Below are 22142 nucleotides of genomic sequence, written 5' to 3'. Positions count from 1 at the left end.
AAGAATAGAAGTATGGACTATTTTCTAAATGAGGAGAAAATTCAGAAATTGGAAGTGCAAAGAGACTTGGGAGTCCTAGTCCAAGTTTGTCTTAAGGTAAACTTGCAGGTTGAGTTGGTAGTTGGGGAGGCAAATGCAATGTTGGCATTCATCTTGAGAAGACTATAATATAAAAGCAAGAATGTACTTCTGAGCCTTTAACTGGCCGTGGTCAGACCACATTTAGAGTATTGTGAGCAACTTTGGGCACCATACTTCAGGAAAGATGTATTGGTCCTGGAGCGGTTCCAGAGGAGGTTCATGAGGATTATGCCAGGAATGAAAGGCTTAAAATATTAGGAATGTTTGAGGACTCTGTATCTATCCTCAATGGAGTTTAGAAGGATGATGGGAGATCTGATTGAAACTTACAGAATACTGAACCACCTGGACAGAGTGGATGTTGGGAAGATGTTTCATTGACAGGAGAGTCTAGGACCTGAGGGCACAGCCTTACAGAAAAGGGAAGGTCTTTCAAAATGGTGATAAGGAGAAACTTTTTCAACCAGAGAGTGGTGAATCTGTGGAACATATTGCCACAGAAGGCTGTGGAGGCCAGGCCATTGAGTATATTTAAAACCGAGATAGTTAAGTTATTCATTGTCAAGGGGATCAAAGGTTAAGGGAGAAAGTAGGAAAATGGGTTTGAAAAACCTATCAGACATGACTGAATAGTGGAGCAAGCCTAATGGCCTAATTTCTGCTCCTATGTCTTGTGGTCGTATGTCTCACAGCATCTCTAGTTTGCCTTGTTTTGCCCAATTTTTAATGTCTTGTCACCTGAGCCAGAGCTGATGGGCTCACAGGTGTCTTTCTTGACTTGCCTTTTGGCGCACACACAAAGCCAGGTGGCTAGTCATGTTTGTCAGCAGTCAACAGTGAAGGGGTGGTCTTTTTTTTTTTAAAAATTAGATTACTTACAGTGTAGAAACAGGCCCTTCAGCCCAACAAGTCTACACCAACCCGCCAAAGCACAACCCACCCAGACCCATTCCCCTACGTTTATCCCTTCACCTAACACTATGGGCAATTTAGCATGGCCAATTCACCTAACCTGCACATTTTTGGACTGTGGGAGGAAACCGGAGAATGTGCAAACTCCACACAGTCAGTTGCCTGAGCTGGGAATTGAACCTGGGTCTCTGGCGCTGTGAGGCAGCAGTGCTAACCACTGTGCCACCGTGCTGCCCTTGTTGCTGTATGGCACCATGTTATATCAATCTCACACCTGTGGCAAACACATTGCATATGCTTCAATCAAACATGTTCCAAAGTCTAAGAGGAGTGGTCCTCAGTCAACACAGGGGAGACACCATTCAGGCAGGGATTCCCAGTACGGTAGGTCGAGAACAGCTTCTGATATCAGTCCAGGGGGTTGGACAATCAGTCAGCCACTTGGAGCAGTCAGCGTCAGGATTCTTTCTTCACAGAAGTGAGGAGGCATATGTTCGGCACCCCAAAACCTCTCCTTGTTCTTTGACCCTGTTATGGAATGAGACTAAAGGAGGAATTTGTGAGATGAAAGTGGTGGTTGTACAAATGATAGTGTTGATGCAGGTGAGCTAGAAGTACTGAAGCATTCCAAATGAGTGAGTAGACAACATAAAGGCCATGGAGAAAGTGAGGACTGCAGATTCTGGTGATCAGAGTCAAGAGTGTGCTCGTCTAAAAGCACAGCAGGTCAGGCTGTCCTTGACTGAGTGGGGCGGGGAGGGGGGGGGGGGGGAGGGGGGGGGGGGGGAGTTGAAGTATTCAGCCACAGGGCAGTGGGGCTGGTGGGTGTGGGTGTTCCAGAGATGTTATCTGAAATGATCTGCAAGACAGAGTCCTGTCTCCCCAATGTAGAGGACACTACACAGGGTGCAACAGATGCAGTAGATGACATTGGTAAAGGTACAGGTAAATTTCTGACGCATGTAGAAGGATCCCTTGGGGCCTTGGACGGAGGTGAGGGGAGTAGTGTGAGTGCAGGTTTTGCACTTCTTGCAGTGGCAGGGAAAGGTGCCAGGAGTGGGATGTGGGCTAGTGGAGGGCCTGGACCTGACTAGGGAGTCGCGGAGGGAATGATCACTTCGGAACGCTGATAATAGTATCCACCACCACCAAACGGAATCATCTGCATTAGCACTGCTGCAAATGGACAGCGTATCTCCTCCACTTCACGCACACTGTCAAACCCCACCCCTCCCAATCCAACAAGGACAACACCCCCCCCCCCGCTCACCTTCCACCCCACCAACCATCATCGCATATATCGCTTCATCCTCCAAATGGACCCCACCACCAGACATCTATTTCCCTTCCCACCCCTATTAGCATTCCTGGAGATTCCATTGTGGGTGAGCACTACCTCTTCCCTGGTCATCAGGTTTGAAAAAGGTGCTCAAGTGGGTGTTGAGACTTTCATTTAGGTCTTCAAGGGTCACCTAACAGTGGATTCCACATGTATAGCAGTGCAACTAGTGCCTGTGTAGTTTGTGTACACCCCATCCCTTTGTTAAATTGATGTGTAAGAGTGCAAAGCTTGGAATTTCTCCCCAGTTATAAAATCATTTAGGTCTACCTGAATCCAAAAATTGATAAACAGTTACTGATTCAATACCAAAACAGAAATTGCTGGAGAAACTTAGCAGGTAAGGCAGCACCTGTAGGGTGAAAGCAGAGTTAATATTTCAACTCCGGCGATTCTTCATCAGAACTGATTTGGTTATCTTGTGCAGTAGTTTGATTCTAATTAATCTTGGTGTGGGGTCAATTGTTAATCTGAATTTGTGGTACAAAAAAAACAATTTTTTCAAAACTCACTCTACGTGTACATTTTTAAAAATCTACTTGTTTCCATTTGATCGCGCAAGTTTTGGTAACCACTCAGATGTAAGGATTCAAATTTACAGAAGATTTTTTTTGAAAAAAAATTAAAATGTCTTCAATTTATGTTTTGATTAAAAACCAGTCACAGTTACGCATTTGGAAGAATTGCACTTAATGCAGGTCCAAGTAGAAAATAGTACAATTAAGCTCCTGTTTTAATGGAGAAACTGTTGCTCTTAGCACCCCACACTTGTCCGCTTCCATTTGAGATTTTGTAATTTTTGTTAAATGTATTGGGATAAAAGAGTGGAGTTAAATTGTTTATACTTTTATAAATCCAATTGTAATTCATTCTAAAAACAGAGTTAAATTTTTTGGTTATAAAGACAAACTTCTCTTAGCCAGGCTTATTTACTTTGCAGTAGGCCTTTAGACATACCCAGAAGACTAATACTTGGTGGTGAGGGTTTTGGAGGTGGAGGGGGGAAGCTAGTCTGAATGTGTGCAGTGGCGCAACAAGAACATTTGGCTACAGAGAATTGAAAGCAGATGGTATAACCATTTTCTGCTTTTGTGAGGCCGATTGAAGGGCAATGAGGCAGCTAATGCAGAAAAAGATAGAAATTTACTTGCTTTAACTTCATGCAGCACCCTGAAAGACTTCATTCAGGCCAAGCTCAACAATATCAGGCGATTGAATAAATGTTATCAGCATCGATAGCTCTACATGATGGTTTAGTTCACGGCCCATTTGCCTCCAATTTCTTCTGTTCACCCCTTTCTGGGTAGACTTTCTTCAGATTCTCTGAGGCTGACATTGCAGTCTGGCCTCCTACAGTGAGGGCTAAATGGAACGCAGTGATAGTGTACAAAACGATTTGTTTTTTTTGAACTAGAGCAAGCAGAACACCGAACAATCAAGGAAAGCTGATCGAGCGGTGGTATATTCTCATTTAAGAAGTAGTTGAGGTCAGATTCAAATTGGAGATGATCTGAATTTTTCTTTCAATGTTTGGTAAAGAGGAAAAAATAATTTAAGTAAACGTACTATATGCAGGAAGAGACTGGTTATTGTGTTTAAATAAAACAAAATATAAAGTATGTCTAATATATTTCAATTCAATATGTTCACATCATTTCTCTTTAATTTGTTTTTCTTGGCTCAGTACATGGTAACATTAACCCTGTATTTGCCTGTGAAGGTCATTGGTAGTAATTTTTTAACATTTATAAAATGACAGATTGGAACCTTAAACTGATACAATCAACTGAGTAAGTAAACTGCCCACTTCATTCTCAGTCTGAGTCTTTTAAACGTTACAATATTTAAAAATTGTTATTTAGCAATTATCTTAATCTGTAAAACAATTAAAATCTCCAATGGAAGTCACAACACGGTCTAAAGTATCCAGGTAAACTTTCCTAAATGTAGATACTGCCACACTGCCTTGTAACATGGCATTTGCTAAAACTGCTTTTCTCCCTTCTGTAACTTATTCATTGTCTGCCTTACAAAAATACATTAGGTAAACAAATTATGACACACTATTGCTAACCTGAACATGCAACCTGGTGTTTTTATAAATGCTGCTTACTGCAGTTGGCATAGTGTCAAAAGTGTGAACAGCTGGGAGGTGGGTATCTCAGAAGAAAATAAGAAAGCTAGTTAATGTCAAGTTGCAGAATGGAACTGAACCAGTAGGTAGAAAACAGCATTGTATTATTTCAGTTGAAAGGTATTTTTCAAGGCATAATTTTGGAGCTATTTCTGATTTATTTGGTATTTTGGGGAAAAATTTAACGTTCCCCTGAAGCTGTCCGGGCATCCTTGATGCTACCACCATCTTCCCAACTCTCCATGACCAAGTTTTGGTTAGGGTTGAGAGCAGCCTTTCAACTGGAGATTAATTAAACCCCTCAAAAGTCACTGGCATTCTAATTGTAGCAGGCAGGTTTTCCTGCAGCATGGCGGGTAGGGCAGTAATATCCCTCATACGCAATGGAGAAACCTGGTATCAGCAGCATACAGGAAACAATCCCCTGCCTTTGCTATTGAATAACCCCTACCCCTCTGCCAACACCAGGTCCCCTTTCTTCAGGTCCAACCTTGTCCCGTGTGCCTGTCCCTTTAGGCTTTAATTTCAATCTATTGTGAAAGTCCACATACAGTGTTGACATTAGTCAGTGCTTTAGTGGCATTGCTAGAACTGGGGAGCTGCTGCTAACTTATCATCCAGCACTTCTTGGGGGTGGAATTTCTGCCTTGTAATGAACTCAATTCCTTGGGAGGTTTGCACTGTTCAGTTGGATGCCCGATTAGGACTAAAGTTTATTGGCCCACCAGAATAGGGCTGTGGTGGGATTGGCACTTGTTCTCAAGCTGATAGATGTACCCTTCCACAACTATTAAATTCTAGCCATGGTAAGCAGTGGTTTGCTCCTGTTTAAATACACATGATGTGGAGGAGCTGGTGTTAAACTGGGTGGACAAAGTTAAAAATTGCACAACTCCAGCTCATAATCCAACAGGTTTATTTGGAAGCACTAGCTTTCAGAACACTGCTCCTTCATCAGGTATTCATTCATTTTTATTCATTGATGGGGTTTGGGTTTCTGGATTGGCCAGCGTTTATTGCCAGAGGTTAGTTGAGAGTTAATGACATTGCTGTGGGTCTGGAGTCACATGTAGGCCAGATCTGGTAAGGACAGTGGTTTCCTTCCCCAAAGGGCATTAGTGAACCAGAGGTTTTTCCAGCAATTAACAGCAGTTACATGGTCATCATTAAACTCCTAATTCCACATTTTGTATTGAATTCAGATTCTAATCTGGCTCCCAGAACATAACCTGGGATTCTGGATTAAAAGTCCAGTGGTAATACTATTAAGCTATTACCTTCCAAATTGGCACCAGTTATTCCATGTCTCTCATTTTCAAGTGTGATGAAGCAGAAGCCATTTATTGCAATGGGGGGGTGGAAAAATTTGCAATAGTGGTGTCAGCAATTTAATGTTTACTGATGAAACACCTAAGGTTTGCATAAAATAAAAGTATTCTGAATTCTTTATTACTATTTTGTTTTCCAAACAGTATATCCCTCTGATTTGAAAATTCAGATAGCATCTCATTTGTTGCTGTGCTAGATTCTGTTAAAATATTTCTTGAGAGCATGTCTTATTTATAAGACCCGTGGAAGGCCTTTTGGAATAATGGGCAGGGGATAAGAATAACAATACCAGTTGCCATGCCAGTCTCCCTTTGCTGTTGCTGGCAAGTTTCACCAAGGGGATGAGAGCTCAACCCTGGGAGCCCACCTGATTCAGTGATAATGGTAGTTAAGTTTGTCAAAGAGCCAATTGAGAGCTCGTTGATGGCCATGTTCAGATTTTGTTGGTGCAGATGGGCAGCATGCAGAGTGTGAAACAGGTCAGAGGTGTGTGAGTTGGATACACAGCAGGTAACCAGATGTAACTGCTACAGCAAATTTGGTAGACCTCATGAAAAGGAAAATGGCTCAGAGGAGGAATTGGCCGTTAGCACACAACTGACATTGGGAGTCCAGAGCTTGCAGGGAAGAAGTGAATCATTACCTTTCTAAAGTTGAATGGGAATAAAAGGAGAAGGCAAAGTTATCATAACTAATTAGGTGGTCACCTGAGCTAAATGATGCTAACAGCAGGCAATGGTAACATGACTCTCAGATATTGGGTCCAGTGACAAAAAGGAACAACATCCAATGCAGGAAGGACAAGTGTAGGGATGAGGGACAATAAGCACAGAGACCATATTCTCAACACAGAATCTCTTTTGAAGGTGGAGCTACCTTCACATAATTGAGAACCAGTGTGAGAAGAGATTACAACTCTCCAGAAAGATAGTCACAAACTTATGCCTTGTTGTGGAAGGTATGACACTGTGCATTACTGCACAATGTGTCTTGCTGATCAGCAGCACTGTAACTTTGAGATTTTTCTCCTCTGGCTCCTTCCAAGGATCAGCTGTGAATCTTAACTTTGGGTTACACTTGAAGAGATGGCTACTCACCCCAGTGCAGGAACCTGATACAAAGGCACACAACAATAGCAATCTGCTCAATGTGATAAACCATTAAATAGGTTATCGGACTTCTAAAGATACAATTCTGGTGTCTAGAATGGTTAGGTAACATCCTACTGTACATTCAGAAAAGTATCTTGTACAAGCTGGTGGCACTGCTCATAGTATGGCCCTCCAGAGAGGTGTTGACCTTTACAAGGGAGTAACCGTGACATGAGATGACTAATTGGAGAAATTTCATGTTTTGCACTAAGACATTAAAATAAGAGAAAGGTGCAAAACATATGGGTTGTGCACAAGGAGCTGATAGCCACAGATATGGCACTTCAGGACTCTTCATAAAGCTATTTGTGTGAGGAATGATCTGTTTTAGCTGCTCACTTTGTGTCCTCTGAGCAAGTGGAGGGTCTCATCTCCTGGCTGAAATGCACATGGTGATTGACCTCATCATTGTAGTGGCAGTGGGCACACTGCAGAAGTGCCAGAGACCATTGTCATTGTAGGAGACCCACCACTGGACTTTTCAGCACAGATACCCCTCAGAGGGGCAAAAGATGTGGCTGATAATAATTGCACTTTGTGAGGGGTGACACCATCAATGTCTAAGTGACTGCCTCTGCCTTTGGATGGCACTTCAGATGGGTGGAAAGGACTGCCAAATGGGGTGCAAATGGAATGCTATCTCAAATCCTTTGCATCAGAAGTACCAGTGAACTTTCAAGGCAAACTTTGTGGCATGTATCCTGTGAACATTATTGTGCAATTTCTCCATGCATTCCAGTTGCTGCTGCTGCCTTTATCTCTCCACGAGGTTGGCCATTCTATCAATGGAGGAAGTATATGTTCAAAGCTGTTAGCCATATAGAAATTCCTCCATAATCTGGTTTGTCCATGACCCGGCATTGCTTCAGGGCATCTGACATGGGAGTACATCTGCTGTTTGAAGCAGATCCTCCTTTCCTGTGACTCCAATGACCCTATGTCTGTGCCCAGCTGAGCAGGCTTCTTAAAATCCTCCAATTTCCTCACATCCTCCTGTACGCTCATGTGCTCATCACTCAATACCCCATATCTAGTGAAGTGAGGGTATACAATATCTATGCTAGTGGAGGCTTCACTTATAGGTTATAATGTTGCTTGGCCTGATCTCTGCTCTGAAATAGTTAGGGTGGTGATGATGGAGTCAAGATTAGTGCCCCAGCACTGGTACCTGTGAAAGACAAAATACGTAGTCATATCACGAGAACTAACCTTTAAGAGTAAAAGCTTCTGCAGTGCTGATGTTTCCTAAGGCAGCTAGGCCTTCAGTATGCTGTTGGATAACCTGGAGTGTAATGAACCCATTTAATGTATGCATTGTAGCATCTATGGCCATCTTGTCCACAGATGTTCATCTGTTCTTCCCCAACTTGCTTTTAATCCCATTTCTCCCTCTTCCATGTGGTGATGACATGGGCAGGGAACTCTTCCTTTCTGCATCCTCTTGTAGACCTCCTTATTTTGTGACAAATATGATCAGGCACTGCTCATCTTGCTCAGGGGTTTCTCCGTACCATGGCCAGACATTCCTCCCATTTCAGGAGTAGCCTGCATCCTCAGGCTCTTCAGCTGGTGTGGCTGTTGGAGTTTGAAAACCCAGAGCTGTGTCCTGAGAATGGCAGATTTAAGTCCAGCCCACTTACATTCAGTCCCACCTCTATTTCTGTTCCTGCTGCCAATAATTGGGTGTTCATTCTACCATCTCACCAATTAATAGTGTACCCTGTGGGTGCTGTGGCTGTTTGCTTCCCAAGGGCAGGATCGGGATTTTGGAATTCAACCACACCCCAAAGAAAAATCCTGGCCTTGATCACAATTGACCAGGTTTAGGAATAGTTCATGCTCTGCTACGTTGTAAAGTACAATGCATGAATTGCACGTTTTCATGTTTTTATGCTCCTTAAATATTGAAGAACGATATGTGTCCTGCTGTACCTTTCAGAAACCTTCTGAAATTAATTATTAGGTAGAGGAGCAGCCTGTGTGCATGATTTGTGAATCAGGTTTTGCTATGCAAGAACACCATTGATTTGTTAAACTTATAGGTTATAATTTGCTTGGTCTGATCTCTGCTCCAAAGTTATTAGGGCGATGATGATGGAGTCAATCTTAGTGCCCCCTTAGTGAAGATTATTTTCTCAACTAATGGAAAGGGCAAAATTTTACATAAGTGGACAGCTTTGACCCTACATGCTGCTAGTTAGTGTCGCAGTTTATTGGCACTAACCCACCTAGGACCATCTTCCCAAAGCCAGGATCTGAGTGAGCAAGTCTAGTGTTGAAAACCTATTAATGCCTATTTTCAGAGAGCAACTGGAATTAGTATGATATATAGATTTAATGAACAAAAATTTTATTCTGAAGAGAGGTCATTGGACTCAAAGCCTTAACTCTGTTTTCTTCACACAGATGCTGTGAGATCTGCTGAGTTTCTCCAGCAATTTCTATTTCTCGTTTGGAATAGATCTCCAGCATCCACAGATTTTTGTTGTGGAAAATTACTTTATTTGTCAATTCATTTGAAACAATTTAATTATTTAGTTCTTCTAGATCTGCTTTGAAGATGATTTTTGGTTTTCAGTAAATTCCCAAAATGCTCATTATCATCTATTATTTTATTGCTTTGTTTATTCCCTAGTCATTTCATTAGAACAATTGCTAATGAAAGGATGTTTAATGCTTGCTTAGTGTTTGACACAACTTGCAATGGAGATTCGTCCCATACAGTCAAGCTATTAGAGTTTTTTTTAAAAGATGGTCCATCCCCCATGCTGTGATTGATGTTGGTACCTCAATAAAGCATTCTATTCTGTGACACATTCTGTCCTTAATGGCTTCATCTTTGATATCCTATCAGAGGCGCACAAAGTGCCCACTTTTGTTTAATAAACTTGGTGGTCAGACATCTGCCAAGGTCATAGATCTGCATTGGTTTTCATTCAATACCAAATCAACTCAAATTTTATATCAACTGCAGTCTTTGCTTCTTGCTTGACTTGCTCCTCTAAGACTACTTTGACTCCAGCTGAGAACATGTCAAAGGATGAGATGAAATCAACTTGAGGGGAATTAAAGGCATGATTTTGTAGCCTTTAATAATGGCACAGGGATACCAGTTTTAAAGAAACAATTTATTTTTAGAATTTAAAACTGATATATTTAAGGAGATGTTTTCAGCTTGAGGCAGGGTTTTTGCTTTTGTACTATGAGCACATTGACAGGGAAGAAAAGATCCTCTGAATGAATGATTTAAGTTTTTACAAAAATAAAGTTTTCATTTCTCTTGTTAAAGCAGAAAGTGCCAGGAATTACATTTTAGTTTGACATGACAGGTCCTGATTTTTAGGGATGATAGTTTTTAAGTTGCAGTCATTACTGCAACTTAATCCAGAATTACTGCAATGAAGATTTTCCTACAATTAAGGAAGCATGCTTCTGCTTTAAAAGGGACTAAAACCAGTGAATCAAAATTTGTATTTTAGGTGAGTATGGTCAACACATTAGACCCTTATTAGACTATTGCCTTCTACAATTGAAAACTGTTCCTGCTGACAAAATTGTGGTTCAAGAGTAGGTCTGAAAAGGCTAGAGTACACAGTTGGGACATGTTTAAATCTGTTCTCTAGTTTCAGTGCTATAGTATCATGAAGTGAGAAACCTAAGAATACAGAGAATTTTATTTAAAACAATTTTTTTAGCTGATTTCATTTAAACTAGGAATGGGTCTTTCGTCTACTTCATATTTATTTCTACTGTCTTCTGAAAATAAATAGCATTTGTCACTAGATCACAAATAAAAGTAAGGATTAAACTACTAAATTAAACAAAATGTGCTTTCCCCCACCCCAACCCTTCCAATTTTGATGGTTGTGATAAGGTGCATAATTATTTCACCCAAGCTTTCCAGGTCATAATGCCCCAGTAAAGGGCAAGAATTCTGCTGAGACTTTGACAGCACTGTTTTTCAAGCTCACTGCTACAGAGGTGTAGAACAGCCTCTGGTGGGTGTTTTTATTTCCTCGTTATGTCTGTATTATTCTTTCCTTCTTCCCTTTTCTTTAATTTTCCCTCCTCATCTGTGTTGTTTTCTTTCACACTATGGCCTTTCTCTTTTTCTCCTTGGGAAAACATGTAAGTTTTGTTTATACTTTCAAAGTAACAGGAAGTTTGAATTTTTCACTTCTTTATAACTGCATATATGAATCTGCATCTCAACATTCCAAGGCATCGCAAGTGGGGTGCCAAGCAACATTGCAGAACTTACACTGCATGGGGAACCAAATTTAAAACTACAAGGAATTTATTACCCTACACAAATGTTTTTTTTGTTTTTGTTTCATTACTTTTGGCTTATTTTGAACAGAGCAGCACCACAAGTGATGTAGAAGACTTCTGAGTACTGCATCTACTAGTCACTACATCTTGTACATAAACCTGGATTGTGACAAGGTTCCAAACTAGCTTTCATATAAGTCACTGCTGAGGATTTAAACGTGAAATGTGCTAGCTTAGCTGATAAAACTGAAAGCAAGTTCTAATTATTGAAATCCATTTTAAGCTTTGCACTGCGAATGATATTTGTACTCAAATTTTCATAAAATAGTTACGTGAAAATTAATGGAATTCATTCATTACATTGCAAGGAAAGTGAATTGGAAAAATGCAGTTTTTTTCCCCACCGTTCATTCTTTCTGAACTATGTTCTGGGCTCCTTTATAACAGCTTTTTAAGGACAAAATGTATTTTTGCAAATGGGAGGGCTGGAGTATGGATAACAGTTGGTAAGTTACGTAAAACCCAGAATTCAGCATGATTTTCATTAAACTCAGCCCTTGTCAACTTACTTGATTTCCATTTTGGAGAGTGGATATTTTCTGTTCATGTTATACAGATGCATATTACTGAATAAACCAAACGAGTTTGTGTTGCCTTCCAAAGAGGCAAACAGGATTGCTCAGGCAGCAACTAATATCATGCTACGGAGCAGCATTTTTAGAGACCTGACAATAAGCTTAAATATGCTTTGCGATGAGCAGTTGAATTGATTTTTGTTTTTTCAATAATCTGACAGAATCATGCACCAGATGGAATGTTTATGATGACAGTTGACCCATCGAAGTCTCCGAACACTCCTGATGAATTGGAGATTGAGTTCAAAAATGGTAAGTCCTTTTTCATCTTGGGTTGACGATGAGTAATGAAGGAAGAGATTAATGTAACCAAGAAACAGTTGGGCCATAATAAACTTCAGAATTGCAAGATCAAAATTAGCTTTGTTTCTTTGTCATGGAAGAATCGAACAGCATAATTGTCTGAATTATTGCTTGGTGGGTGTGCCAGTTAGAAATTTGGGCATGTATTGTCTATGATTTTCTGTCCATTGAAATTAATAGCAAGAACTGCAATTTGCATTTATATAGTATAATGCCCAGAACTGGATAAGGTACTCCAGCTGAGGTCTAATCTGTGATTTATAAAGGTTTGGAATAACTTCCTTGCTTTTGTATCCTATACCTCTAATTACAAAGATCATGATCCCACATGACTTTTCACAAAGTATCAATTTGTGCTGCCACTTTTAAGATTTGTATGCGTGAACCTTGAGATCCATCAGATGTGACGAGTGGAAATCCACAAGGGACTCAAGTAGGGTTTCATTATTTACAATTTACATCAATAATTTAGATGAGAGGATTAAATACATAGTAGCTAAATTTGCAAACAGCACCAAAATGGTCAGGAAAGTATGTTGTGAAGAAGACCAGGAAGTAGAAAAAGGATCTAGACGGATTGATTGAAGGGGCAAAAATCTAGTAGATCAGGTAAAATGTGGAAATATGTGAAGTTGTTCACTTTGGCAGGAAGAATAAAAAAAAGCAGAGTATTATTTAAGCGGAGAACACCTGCCCAGCTCTGAGGTGCAAAAGGATTTGGGTGTTTTGGTGCTTGAGTCACAGTATTCAGATACAGCACGTAATCAAGAAACCTAATGGGATTTTATTCTTCATTATGAGAGGAATTGAATACAAAGTTAAGTTGTGAAGAAGGCTTACTGGACCCAAAGTGTTAACTCTGCTTTCTCTCCATGTATGCTGCCAGACCTGCTGAGTTTCTCCAGCACTTTATTTCATTTTTCAGATTTCCAGCATCTACAGTTATTTGTTTTATTATATCAAATTAAAGATTTTATGTGTTAGTTATAAAGGGCATTGGTGAAACCAAATATCGTGTGCAGCTTTGTTCTCCTTGAATGTAGTGGAGGCAGTTTGAAAGTTTATGATTGACACCTAGAAGTGCAGGTTGTCCTATGAGAATAGATTGGACCAGCTGAGCTTGTTATCACCGGAGTTTAAAAAAGTAGGAAATTACTTAATTGAAGTTGGTAATTACTTAAATGGTCTGGACAAGGTGGATGTGCAAAGGGTGTTTCTGTTTGAGGGTCAGTCCTGAACTGGTGGGCACTGTCTTGAAATTAGGGGTCATCCTTTTAGGAAAGATGTGAGGAAAAATGTTTTGAGTGTTGTGCAACTTTAGAACACCCTGCTTCAGAAGGTAGTGGAGGTGAAGTGATTGAATATTTTTAAGACCGGGGTGGTTGTTAGGCAAGGTCCTCGAGGGTTATTGGTAGGTGGGAATTTGGAATTCGAAATGCATACAGACCAGCCATAATGTTGTTGTATGGTGGATTAGGCTCAAGATGCCAAATGGTCTTCGGTATCTCTGTTCTTCCGCATTTTAAGATTGTACCATTTCTCTTCATTCTCTTTTTCAAAATGTTTTGCTTTACATTTCTATAAATTAAATGTCTATAAGCAAAATGCCACTTGGCTCCATTTCATTAGTCCATGTCCTCCTGAAGTTTTTACTATTTTTGTCATGTGCACATTTTGAAACAATGCCCAATGTGACAAAATCTAGGTCACTAATATATATTGAAAACTATAATCGTCCTAATACTAGTTTCTGGAAAACATCACTGCATTTTACCTTCCAGATTGAAAAACAACCCTCCACAATTTCTCTCTGCTTTGTGACTTGGCCACTTCCATATCCATGCAGGGCTTCAATTTCGTTAAAATATATTTTTTATCAAAGGCTCTTTAAAGTGCATATACACTCCATGCAACATTTTCCCTGTGGATTTCAGAACCTTACTGTTACAGGTCAAAAGAAGGTAAGAGATCTGTACTGTCTGGTGAATCATAATGTGATTTTCTCCAGATTGGCAACTAAATGGGTAGTTCAGACTCATTATCCAAATACAATGGTAGATGGATAGTTGAATCTGGAAAGCTAATTTCAGACTATGCGACACTGAAGAAACAGCAGACTGTCTTTCAGGCAGTTTCATATGAACTGCCCTTCGTGTCCAGGCACTTTAAGCTTTGGATGTCCTTCCATTCCTCCACATAGTTCAGGTATACATTAAACTATCTTAGATTCGATTATTTACAGTGTGGAAACAGGCCCTTCGGCCCAACAAGTCCACACCGACCCGCCAAAGTGCAACCCATCCAGACCCATTCCCCTACATTTACCCCTTCACCTAACACTGCGGGCAATTTAGCATGGCCAATTTACCTAACCTGCACACATTTTTGGACGGTGGGAGGAAACCGGAATACCCAGAGGAAACCCACACAGACACTGGGAGAATGTGCAAACTCTGCACAGACAGTCGCCTGAGGTGGGAATTGAACCCGGTCTCTGGCGCTGTGAGGCAGCAGTGCTTCCCATACCACTATGCCATTGTGCTGTCCATACCACTGTGCCACTGTGCTGCCCATTACCACTGTGCCAACATGCCGCCCATATCTTCTCGAGGCAAGCTTGAGGATTCCATCTCCAACACTTCAATTCCTTACCATTGTCCTAAGGCCTGGCCCTTTCACTCGCTGAGTCCCCATTATTATTCTTATTTTTTCAAATAGTCTTGGGGATCTCAGTTCTAACATTTATTGAGCTCCTTATCATTATTTTGGACCCCTGCCTTGATGCCTTTACGTGGGTTCAAGGACCACAGCCTTAAAGTTTTTTCGTGTGACTGGATAACCCAGCCCCAAATGCTGTCACGTGGGCTTTCTTGAATTACAATATCTGCTTTGTATTTGGTGAAAATAATGTTGACATAATATATCCAATATAAATGATAGTATTGTCATTATTTAATTTTTTAAATTAAAACTATGATGTCAACTTATTTTGTCATTTATACTTTTTGAATAGTTAAATAAACCTTGTTACTGCTGATGTGAAATAGAAACAGATATACATCTTGAAAGTGTTTCATATTGAGCTTTTCCTTTTAACACTGCATTTTATTGTGTTTTTATTTCAAAAAAGCAATGCATTGCATCTCTACAGCACTATTATGTTAACGGTCCTTTGTGTCTGGGAATAGATGCCCTAAAATCTAATACATTTTAATGGCTGTAGTGGACTAAGCCCCCCTGCGATAACTATTCAGCTTAGAGTTAATTTATTTGAAGTTTTAATCTAATTATTAACTATTTTCAGACTTAAGTAGCTTTTTGGACAACAGAATGACTATGTTGGTGCTCGCGAGGCTGAGTGGAGGACAATACAACAGGCGCAAAAATTTGTCGGGGTTTAGTAATCATTAATGTGGAGCTTACATTTTATAGAGAAAAGGCTAAAAAGGCTATTTTACTCTGATTGGCAACTGATTGCTGTGCTATATGCTAATAAGGTAGACAGATGGATGTGAAGGAGATTAGAGACTGGCTTTCTGCTTCTCCTCCTTCCACACCCCCAACTGCTTCCTGTTTCATTTATTGCTCATTTCGTGCAGCTAATAAGAAGGCCAATGACATCTCCTTTTTTGCCTGTTTTGGGCAATGATTAATTCATGGGGTTATTCCTCTTGATGGACTACTACAGACATTCACCTTTGTAGGGCAGGATAATGTGGAGCATGTGTGCATGCCGACCGTGCAATGTGCGCTCCCCTCTATTTATCAGCCTGAAAAAGCCCATTCTATTCGCTCATTTGTCCAGCCTGCATGAGGTACTGGTGGGACAGAAGGTGCTGTGGCATACACAATGCTGAAGTGTGAAATTTAATTAGTAAAGGGCTTGGTCATGATTTCACGGCCCGAAAGAAAGGAGTTTTTATGTCTCTTGATGCAGCTTCCTTAGCCAAGGCCCACTGTGCTCTTAGTTACTAGGGTGTATTCATAGTTCATATATGTCAGCCCCATTTAATGCAACAGCCATGAAGTTAGCGATCCTTTGCCTTGAAATGCTTTCCTCTTTTTGCTCTGCTGCAGGTGTCCCTGTCAAGGTCACCAACCTGGGGGACAAGACTACTCACACCTCGCCCCTTGAACTGTTCATGTACCTCAATGACATTGGGTAAGTTTATTGCAAAATTTGTTTCCCTCAACAATTTACTATTCTTAGCAAACTGGCTCCCTGTCTTTGGGACTAAAAAAATTGATTGACTTTATTTAAATTTCTTTGTCTCCATATGAAATATCACCATTACCATGCTCCTGCGAATTGTATGTTCACTCTCAAAAGTGGTAAAATAGGTTGAGAATAAGTTCCACGTGAATAAGTTCTAAACATTAAGATTTGGAATACTATTTTCAAGTTTCTATCTGAGTTGCATTTTAAGTCATGTATTTGAAATCAATAAAATATCAATAATTTATACAGTAAATATGATACTTGACAGAGGCCCTATGATTTGAATGAAAGGTATAGAGGCAAAAAGGGTAATGTTAGCCGTTCGCTGGTACTATCCTCAGCAAAGTGAAGAAAATCGAGATGGAAAGTTGCATGTGGGAACAGGTCACTGTTTTACTCTATGCCGTAGGTCAACTTGCAGAGAAAGAAAAGAAGGCTGGGAATTCAGTACACCAGAGCATTACATTTTTCACAAGAGTAACTGTCAGCTGAGATTTAGAACCCAAAAATAGTCGATGGTAGTCTTGAGTGGTGTGGATGAAGGGAAGATTGTAGAGGTTAAACATTTTACTTTTGAATTCGTAGGCCACAGCAGGGTTAGAAACAAAAGATTTTAGTTTGTTTCCTAAATGTTGGGGCAGCTTTAAATATCCTGTGTCAGAAACTCCTAATACTATAGGGTTTCTAGTTCATGTTTGAATGCAGTGGTCAAGTTTATCTAACCAGCCATGCAAACTCTATTCAGACACTAAATTCATTATTTTTAGACGCAGTGTACTTCATACCATATCCCAAAAACTGTGCGCTGAACTTTCCATTTGGGATAGGGGTTTCATACAGTTACCCCCTTTCCCCTGGAAGAAACCTCAGTCCTGAACTGAAACATTACAAAATGGCTGTGGGGTAACCTAATGTACTTCGGGCAGCCTCAAGGAGTTGAAGATCTGAATTCCACTCATCACTGAGAGCAAGTCCCACCTGTCAGCTAATCAATGGTGACAGAACTCTGTTGTGGGTGCTGCAAGGATTGCATGTAGGCCCCAGGATAAAATTTATTTGAATCCGGGAGAGCTATTGCAAAGAGAGGATTTAGGAACACCAGAATTGAGGGGTGGATCTGGTTTTGGTAACCAGCCCATAAGGAAAACCCAGTAGAACTTGCAAATGAAACATATTGGTCCTATCAATCTTGTATATCTCAAAATGAATCTCCAGAATGACCAGAATATGATTTTTTTTTAAACTGATTTTTCCCTCTAAGATACAGAATGTAACAGAGGGGCAGGAGTGGGTGTGAGGATGTTGCCCCCACCAAGGGATATATGATCCCAACTTCCCTTCTTGTCTTTTTAACCAGTTGAGTTTTAAAAATAGCATTCCTAAACCTGCTCATCTGCCCAAGCCGACCTTCTTATATTGTGTGGTCAGTTCAATATTCACTTAAGTTGACGTATTAACAAACTTATTAATTATCATTTTTTTTAAAATGGCCTTTGGAATGCCAGGTGCCAAATGTACACCCAGCAAAGGGCGACTGGAAAAGTTTTAACTGAAAATGAAGAACACCCCTGCATCTTTTGGCGCCGTAACTTGGGCCCCAGTTTGTTGACCACCTAACACAACTGTGGTGGGAAGTTGCAGTTGTTGCAAGATGTCATTAGTTGTGCAAGATCGCTGCAATTTCTCAGATTTTCCAGAAGATAGAGCTTCTTGCTAGCACAGCTAGTAGCTGGTACTCTACCTGAGCATGCACAAATCCAATGACAGCACTCCTCACACAATAAAGATGGGATTACTCAATCATTCACAATCTAATAATTGGCAAATTCTATTCAGTGCATGTTTGCTTTTCATATTAATTCAGTTAAAAATTCCTTGTAATGTCCACCTGTCCCTTACGTGATCTATGTGAATAAAAGGCTTCCAACTCAATTATTTTCTCCCATACTCTTTGATTTATACAGTACGATTAGATAGGAGGAAGAGTACCCCACTGTTGATAGGTGGGTCCAAGTTAGACAAGTGGTCTGGATTCTGACCAGTTTTTTTTTAATTGTGAAAGTTTTTGGGTCTTGTAGGTTGGAAAACCACAAGCTCCGACTGACGAAGCAATGGGTCATAGTAGCAGTTATACCTCGGTTTTATCCTTCTGTGTCACAGCTACTACACCAAACATATCCTAAGGTCCATGAACTGCAAATTTGTATAGCTCATTGTTAGTCCCATTTTTTGTTTTCAAGTGTTTAAATGTAAAAATAGCCTACTGCAAAGCTTTCTGCTTTCAGTAAGACGAAAGGTGAGGTTTTACAGGAATGTTGCTGAAAGATGTTTAAGGATAAAAAGCTCAAATACAAATATAAAGATTTAAAGTACATGGGCATAAAAGTTTTATGTACAAAAGTCTGTATTACCATTGCTGACCTTGCTAAAGATTCTGTGCCTGAAATGAAGTATTAAAACTTGCGATTAGATTCAGTGGCTATAATGGCTTCTGTAACCAAATAATTGGAGTTGGCCAAAATAACGATTATCGATGCTCTCAACATTTTGTTTTTTGCTTCTTTTCATTTCTTTCCTTTAACTTTTTTCTGTCCCTTAGATTAGGAAAGACCATCCCACTCAACAGGTTTCTGGTTATGGTTCACATGAGCCTTCCACTACCTTACTTCAATACATCTGTCACCATACCCTTTATTCTGTCTGTCTTTAAGCACTTAACTAGTTTCTTTTTTAATATGTTGACACTTCTGATTCAGATTTTAAAATGCCGATTTTAATCTGGGATGTGAGCATATTTTAAAGCTATGAATTTGGTCCACAATGTGATATTGACCAAACAATGGCTATTTTTTCCTACTGCTAAGGAATTCCAGCAATGGTACTGAATATATATGTGCTTTATAATTTGCTGCGCCCTTATCCAAGCTGTTCCAGTACAGCTACCCATGTGGAAAATTGCCCTGTTATGTCCTGTACACAAAAGTGGTAGTGAGCTTTCTGTTGGGACACCCACAATGCCAAAACCAACCTGGCAAATTGGCACCCATCAGTGCTCTTGATCATCAGGAAAGTATGGAAGGTGTCATGCACATCCATCAAGCAGTATCAATAACCTGCTCAGTTTGGGTTCCTTCCACTCAGCTCCTGAACTCATTAGCCTGGAATCAAACATGAACCGAAGAGCTAAATCAGGAAAAGATTTCTCCATTGGCTGTCACCTTAACTGCCACAAAGGAAGATAGTTGTGGTTGTTGGAGGTCTGTCATCTCAGCTTAAGGACGTCACTCAGGAGAGTGGTGTCCTCGGCCCAATCATCTTCAGCTGCTTCATCAATGACCTTCCTTCCATTGTTCGGTCAGCAAACAATGTTCAGCACCATTTATAGCTCCTCAGGTGCTGAGGCAGTCCATGTCCAAATGCAGCAAGACTTGGATTATATCAAGCTAACAAGTGCAAGGCAATGAAAATATCCTACAAGATTGAATCTAAGCAGCACCCTCTGACATTCAGTAGCATTACCATCATTGAATTATCCACTATCAATGTCCTAGGGGTTACCATTGACCAGAAACTGAACTGGATCAGCTGTATAAATGCAGTGGCTACAAGAGCAGACCAGAATCTTGCAGTGAGTAACTCAACTCCTGACTCTCCAATGCTTGTCTATCATCTACAAGGCGCAAGTCAAGAATGTAATAGAGTACTCCACACGTGCCTCGAGAGTGCAGCTCCAACAACATTCAGGAAGCTTGACACCATTCGCTCCCTCCACCTCTGAACGTCAGTAGCAGCAGTGTACTAGGTTCTGAGAAAGGGTCACTTGAACTGAAACTTTGACTCTGATTTCTCTTCACAGATGTCACCTGATCTACTGAGCTTTTCCAGCAATTTCTGTTTTTGTCTATGATTTACAGCATCCCCAGTTTGTTTTTTATGTACCATCTACAAGATGCACTGCAGAAATTCATGCAGTTTCTTAGACAGCACATTCCAAACCCATGACCACTTCAAATAGAAGGGAACAAGCAGCAGATGCACAGGAATACCACAACCTGCTTCCTCCTCAAGCCATTTTCCACCCTGATTTGGAAATATGTCTCCTTTCCTTCAGTGTCAAAATCCTGTATTTCCTTCCCTAATGACATTGTGGGTGGCCCTACAGAAAGCTCACTACCACTTTCTCGAGGACACCTATGAATGGGCAATAAATGCTGGCCCAGGCTACAATGCTCACATCCCATGAATAAATAATGAAACAAGCATGGGTTGTCAATGAATCACTGGAAGCAGCAAGCTGCATACAAATTTAGCACAGTTATCTCCTCAACAGCCACAAGGGTAGGATGACCATCCACCCCTTTTGGGTTGCAGTCCTGTGCCAGTACTGACATTAGATTAGATTAGATTAGATTAGATTACGTACAGTGTGGAAACAGGCCCTTCGGCCCAATAAGTCCACACCGCCCCGCCGAAGCGTAACCCACCCATACCCCTACATCTACATCTACATCTACATCTACATCTACATTTACCCCTTACCTAACACTATGGGCAATTTAGCATGACCAATTCACCTGGCCTGCACATCTTTGGACTGTGGGAGGAAACCGGAGCACCCGGAGGAAACCCACACAGACACGGGGAGAACGTGCAAACTCCACACAGTCAGTCGCCTGAGGCGGGAATTGCATAGTTCTTTTACATTGTCTTGGGACAGCTTGACTATGTGGCAGCAATTCACCTTGCTCATAGGAGGTAATAGCATTGAGAACAATAGACTCTTGGCCTCCCCTATCTGCTGTGAATACTGAAGGGAACTTCCAGGTGAAATTTGCTCACATAGAAGCTGTTTGGCATCCACTAGAGGTTGATGCTGGTCCTGGGCTTCCTCCTCCATTTCTGCATCTTAGTATCACCCTGGCCACAGCAGCAATGATCCCTGCTGTGACTGGGTGCATTTCTCAGTCCAATGAATCTATGTGGGAACATCAGAAACAGAGCATTTTCTTAGTAGTGTGAACAGTCTGCATTTGCATCACACACAAATGACAGTTTAGCATAGTTCTCCATGTAGTGTGACATGGGAGACTCTGACCAGAAGGGTCATGGATTACCTGTACTTAGGCCTTTGACATAGGGGCATTATTCCAATGTATGCAGCACAGGCCATCTTATGCAATTACAGTAAGAATTGTATGTATACTGGGATAATTAATACCTTTCCCCTCCCCCACCCTCCATGAAGAAAGTCTGCATTGCATATAAGAATGTTGGCAAATACATACAGGGGAAATCATTTCTGTGCCCTTGCTTTGCCTATGAGGTCTTGGATTTTCTTTGTGAATTGTGGCCCACAGTGAGACTTTTAAGATCACTTGTGATTACTACTCCTACTTCCCAAAGCTGATTATGATCAATCTGTAATGGCCAAGATTGCTTGTGGATTTGTGTCCTGCACAGGTAGATACTGCATGCATTTCACATGCAGCGTACCACGATTACAAACTTCTTCCATCTGTATTGTGAAAGGACTAGATTAATGCAGTTGTCTCTTGAAGGGTCTTGCACTGCTCACAAGTCAAGCCTGGGTGCCCAGACAGAGACAAAAAAAACTTACTCAATCCACTACAAGTACAATTGCAGAATTTCCATTGGAGAATTACAATTTGCATGAGGCTGAAACGCATCATGCATCACACTTAGCAGAGTGAATTGCAACCTCACCCTAATCAAGGGGCCTATGTGGAGCTCCATGTACCTTTCTTGC

At 40.7% G+C, this 22142-nt stretch overlaps 1 protein-coding gene across 2 annotated transcripts in view; it reads left to right on the top strand.

The window, feature by feature from the left end:
- Positions 1 to 22142, top strand: part of ass1 (argininosuccinate synthase 1) — a 153886-nt gene that overhangs the window by 81782 nt on the left and 49962 nt on the right. For both annotated transcript variants that reach the window (XM_072565748.1, XM_072565749.1), the window contains exons 9-10: positions 12015 to 12105; positions 16234 to 16318. In XM_072565748.1, coding sequence (XP_072421849.1) covers positions 12015 to 12105; positions 16234 to 16318 — 176 coding nt within the window. The remainder of the gene's footprint in view (positions 1 to 12014; positions 12106 to 16233; positions 16319 to 22142) is intronic.

This window comes from Chiloscyllium punctatum, chromosome 49 (assembly GCF_047496795.1).
Source record: "Chiloscyllium punctatum isolate Juve2018m chromosome 49, sChiPun1.3, whole genome shotgun sequence".
NCBI lineage: Eukaryota > Metazoa > Chordata > Chondrichthyes > Orectolobiformes > Hemiscylliidae > Chiloscyllium > Chiloscyllium punctatum.
The sequence above is the reverse complement of the archived record's forward strand: the minus strand, read 5'-3'. Positions and strand labels throughout refer to the sequence as shown.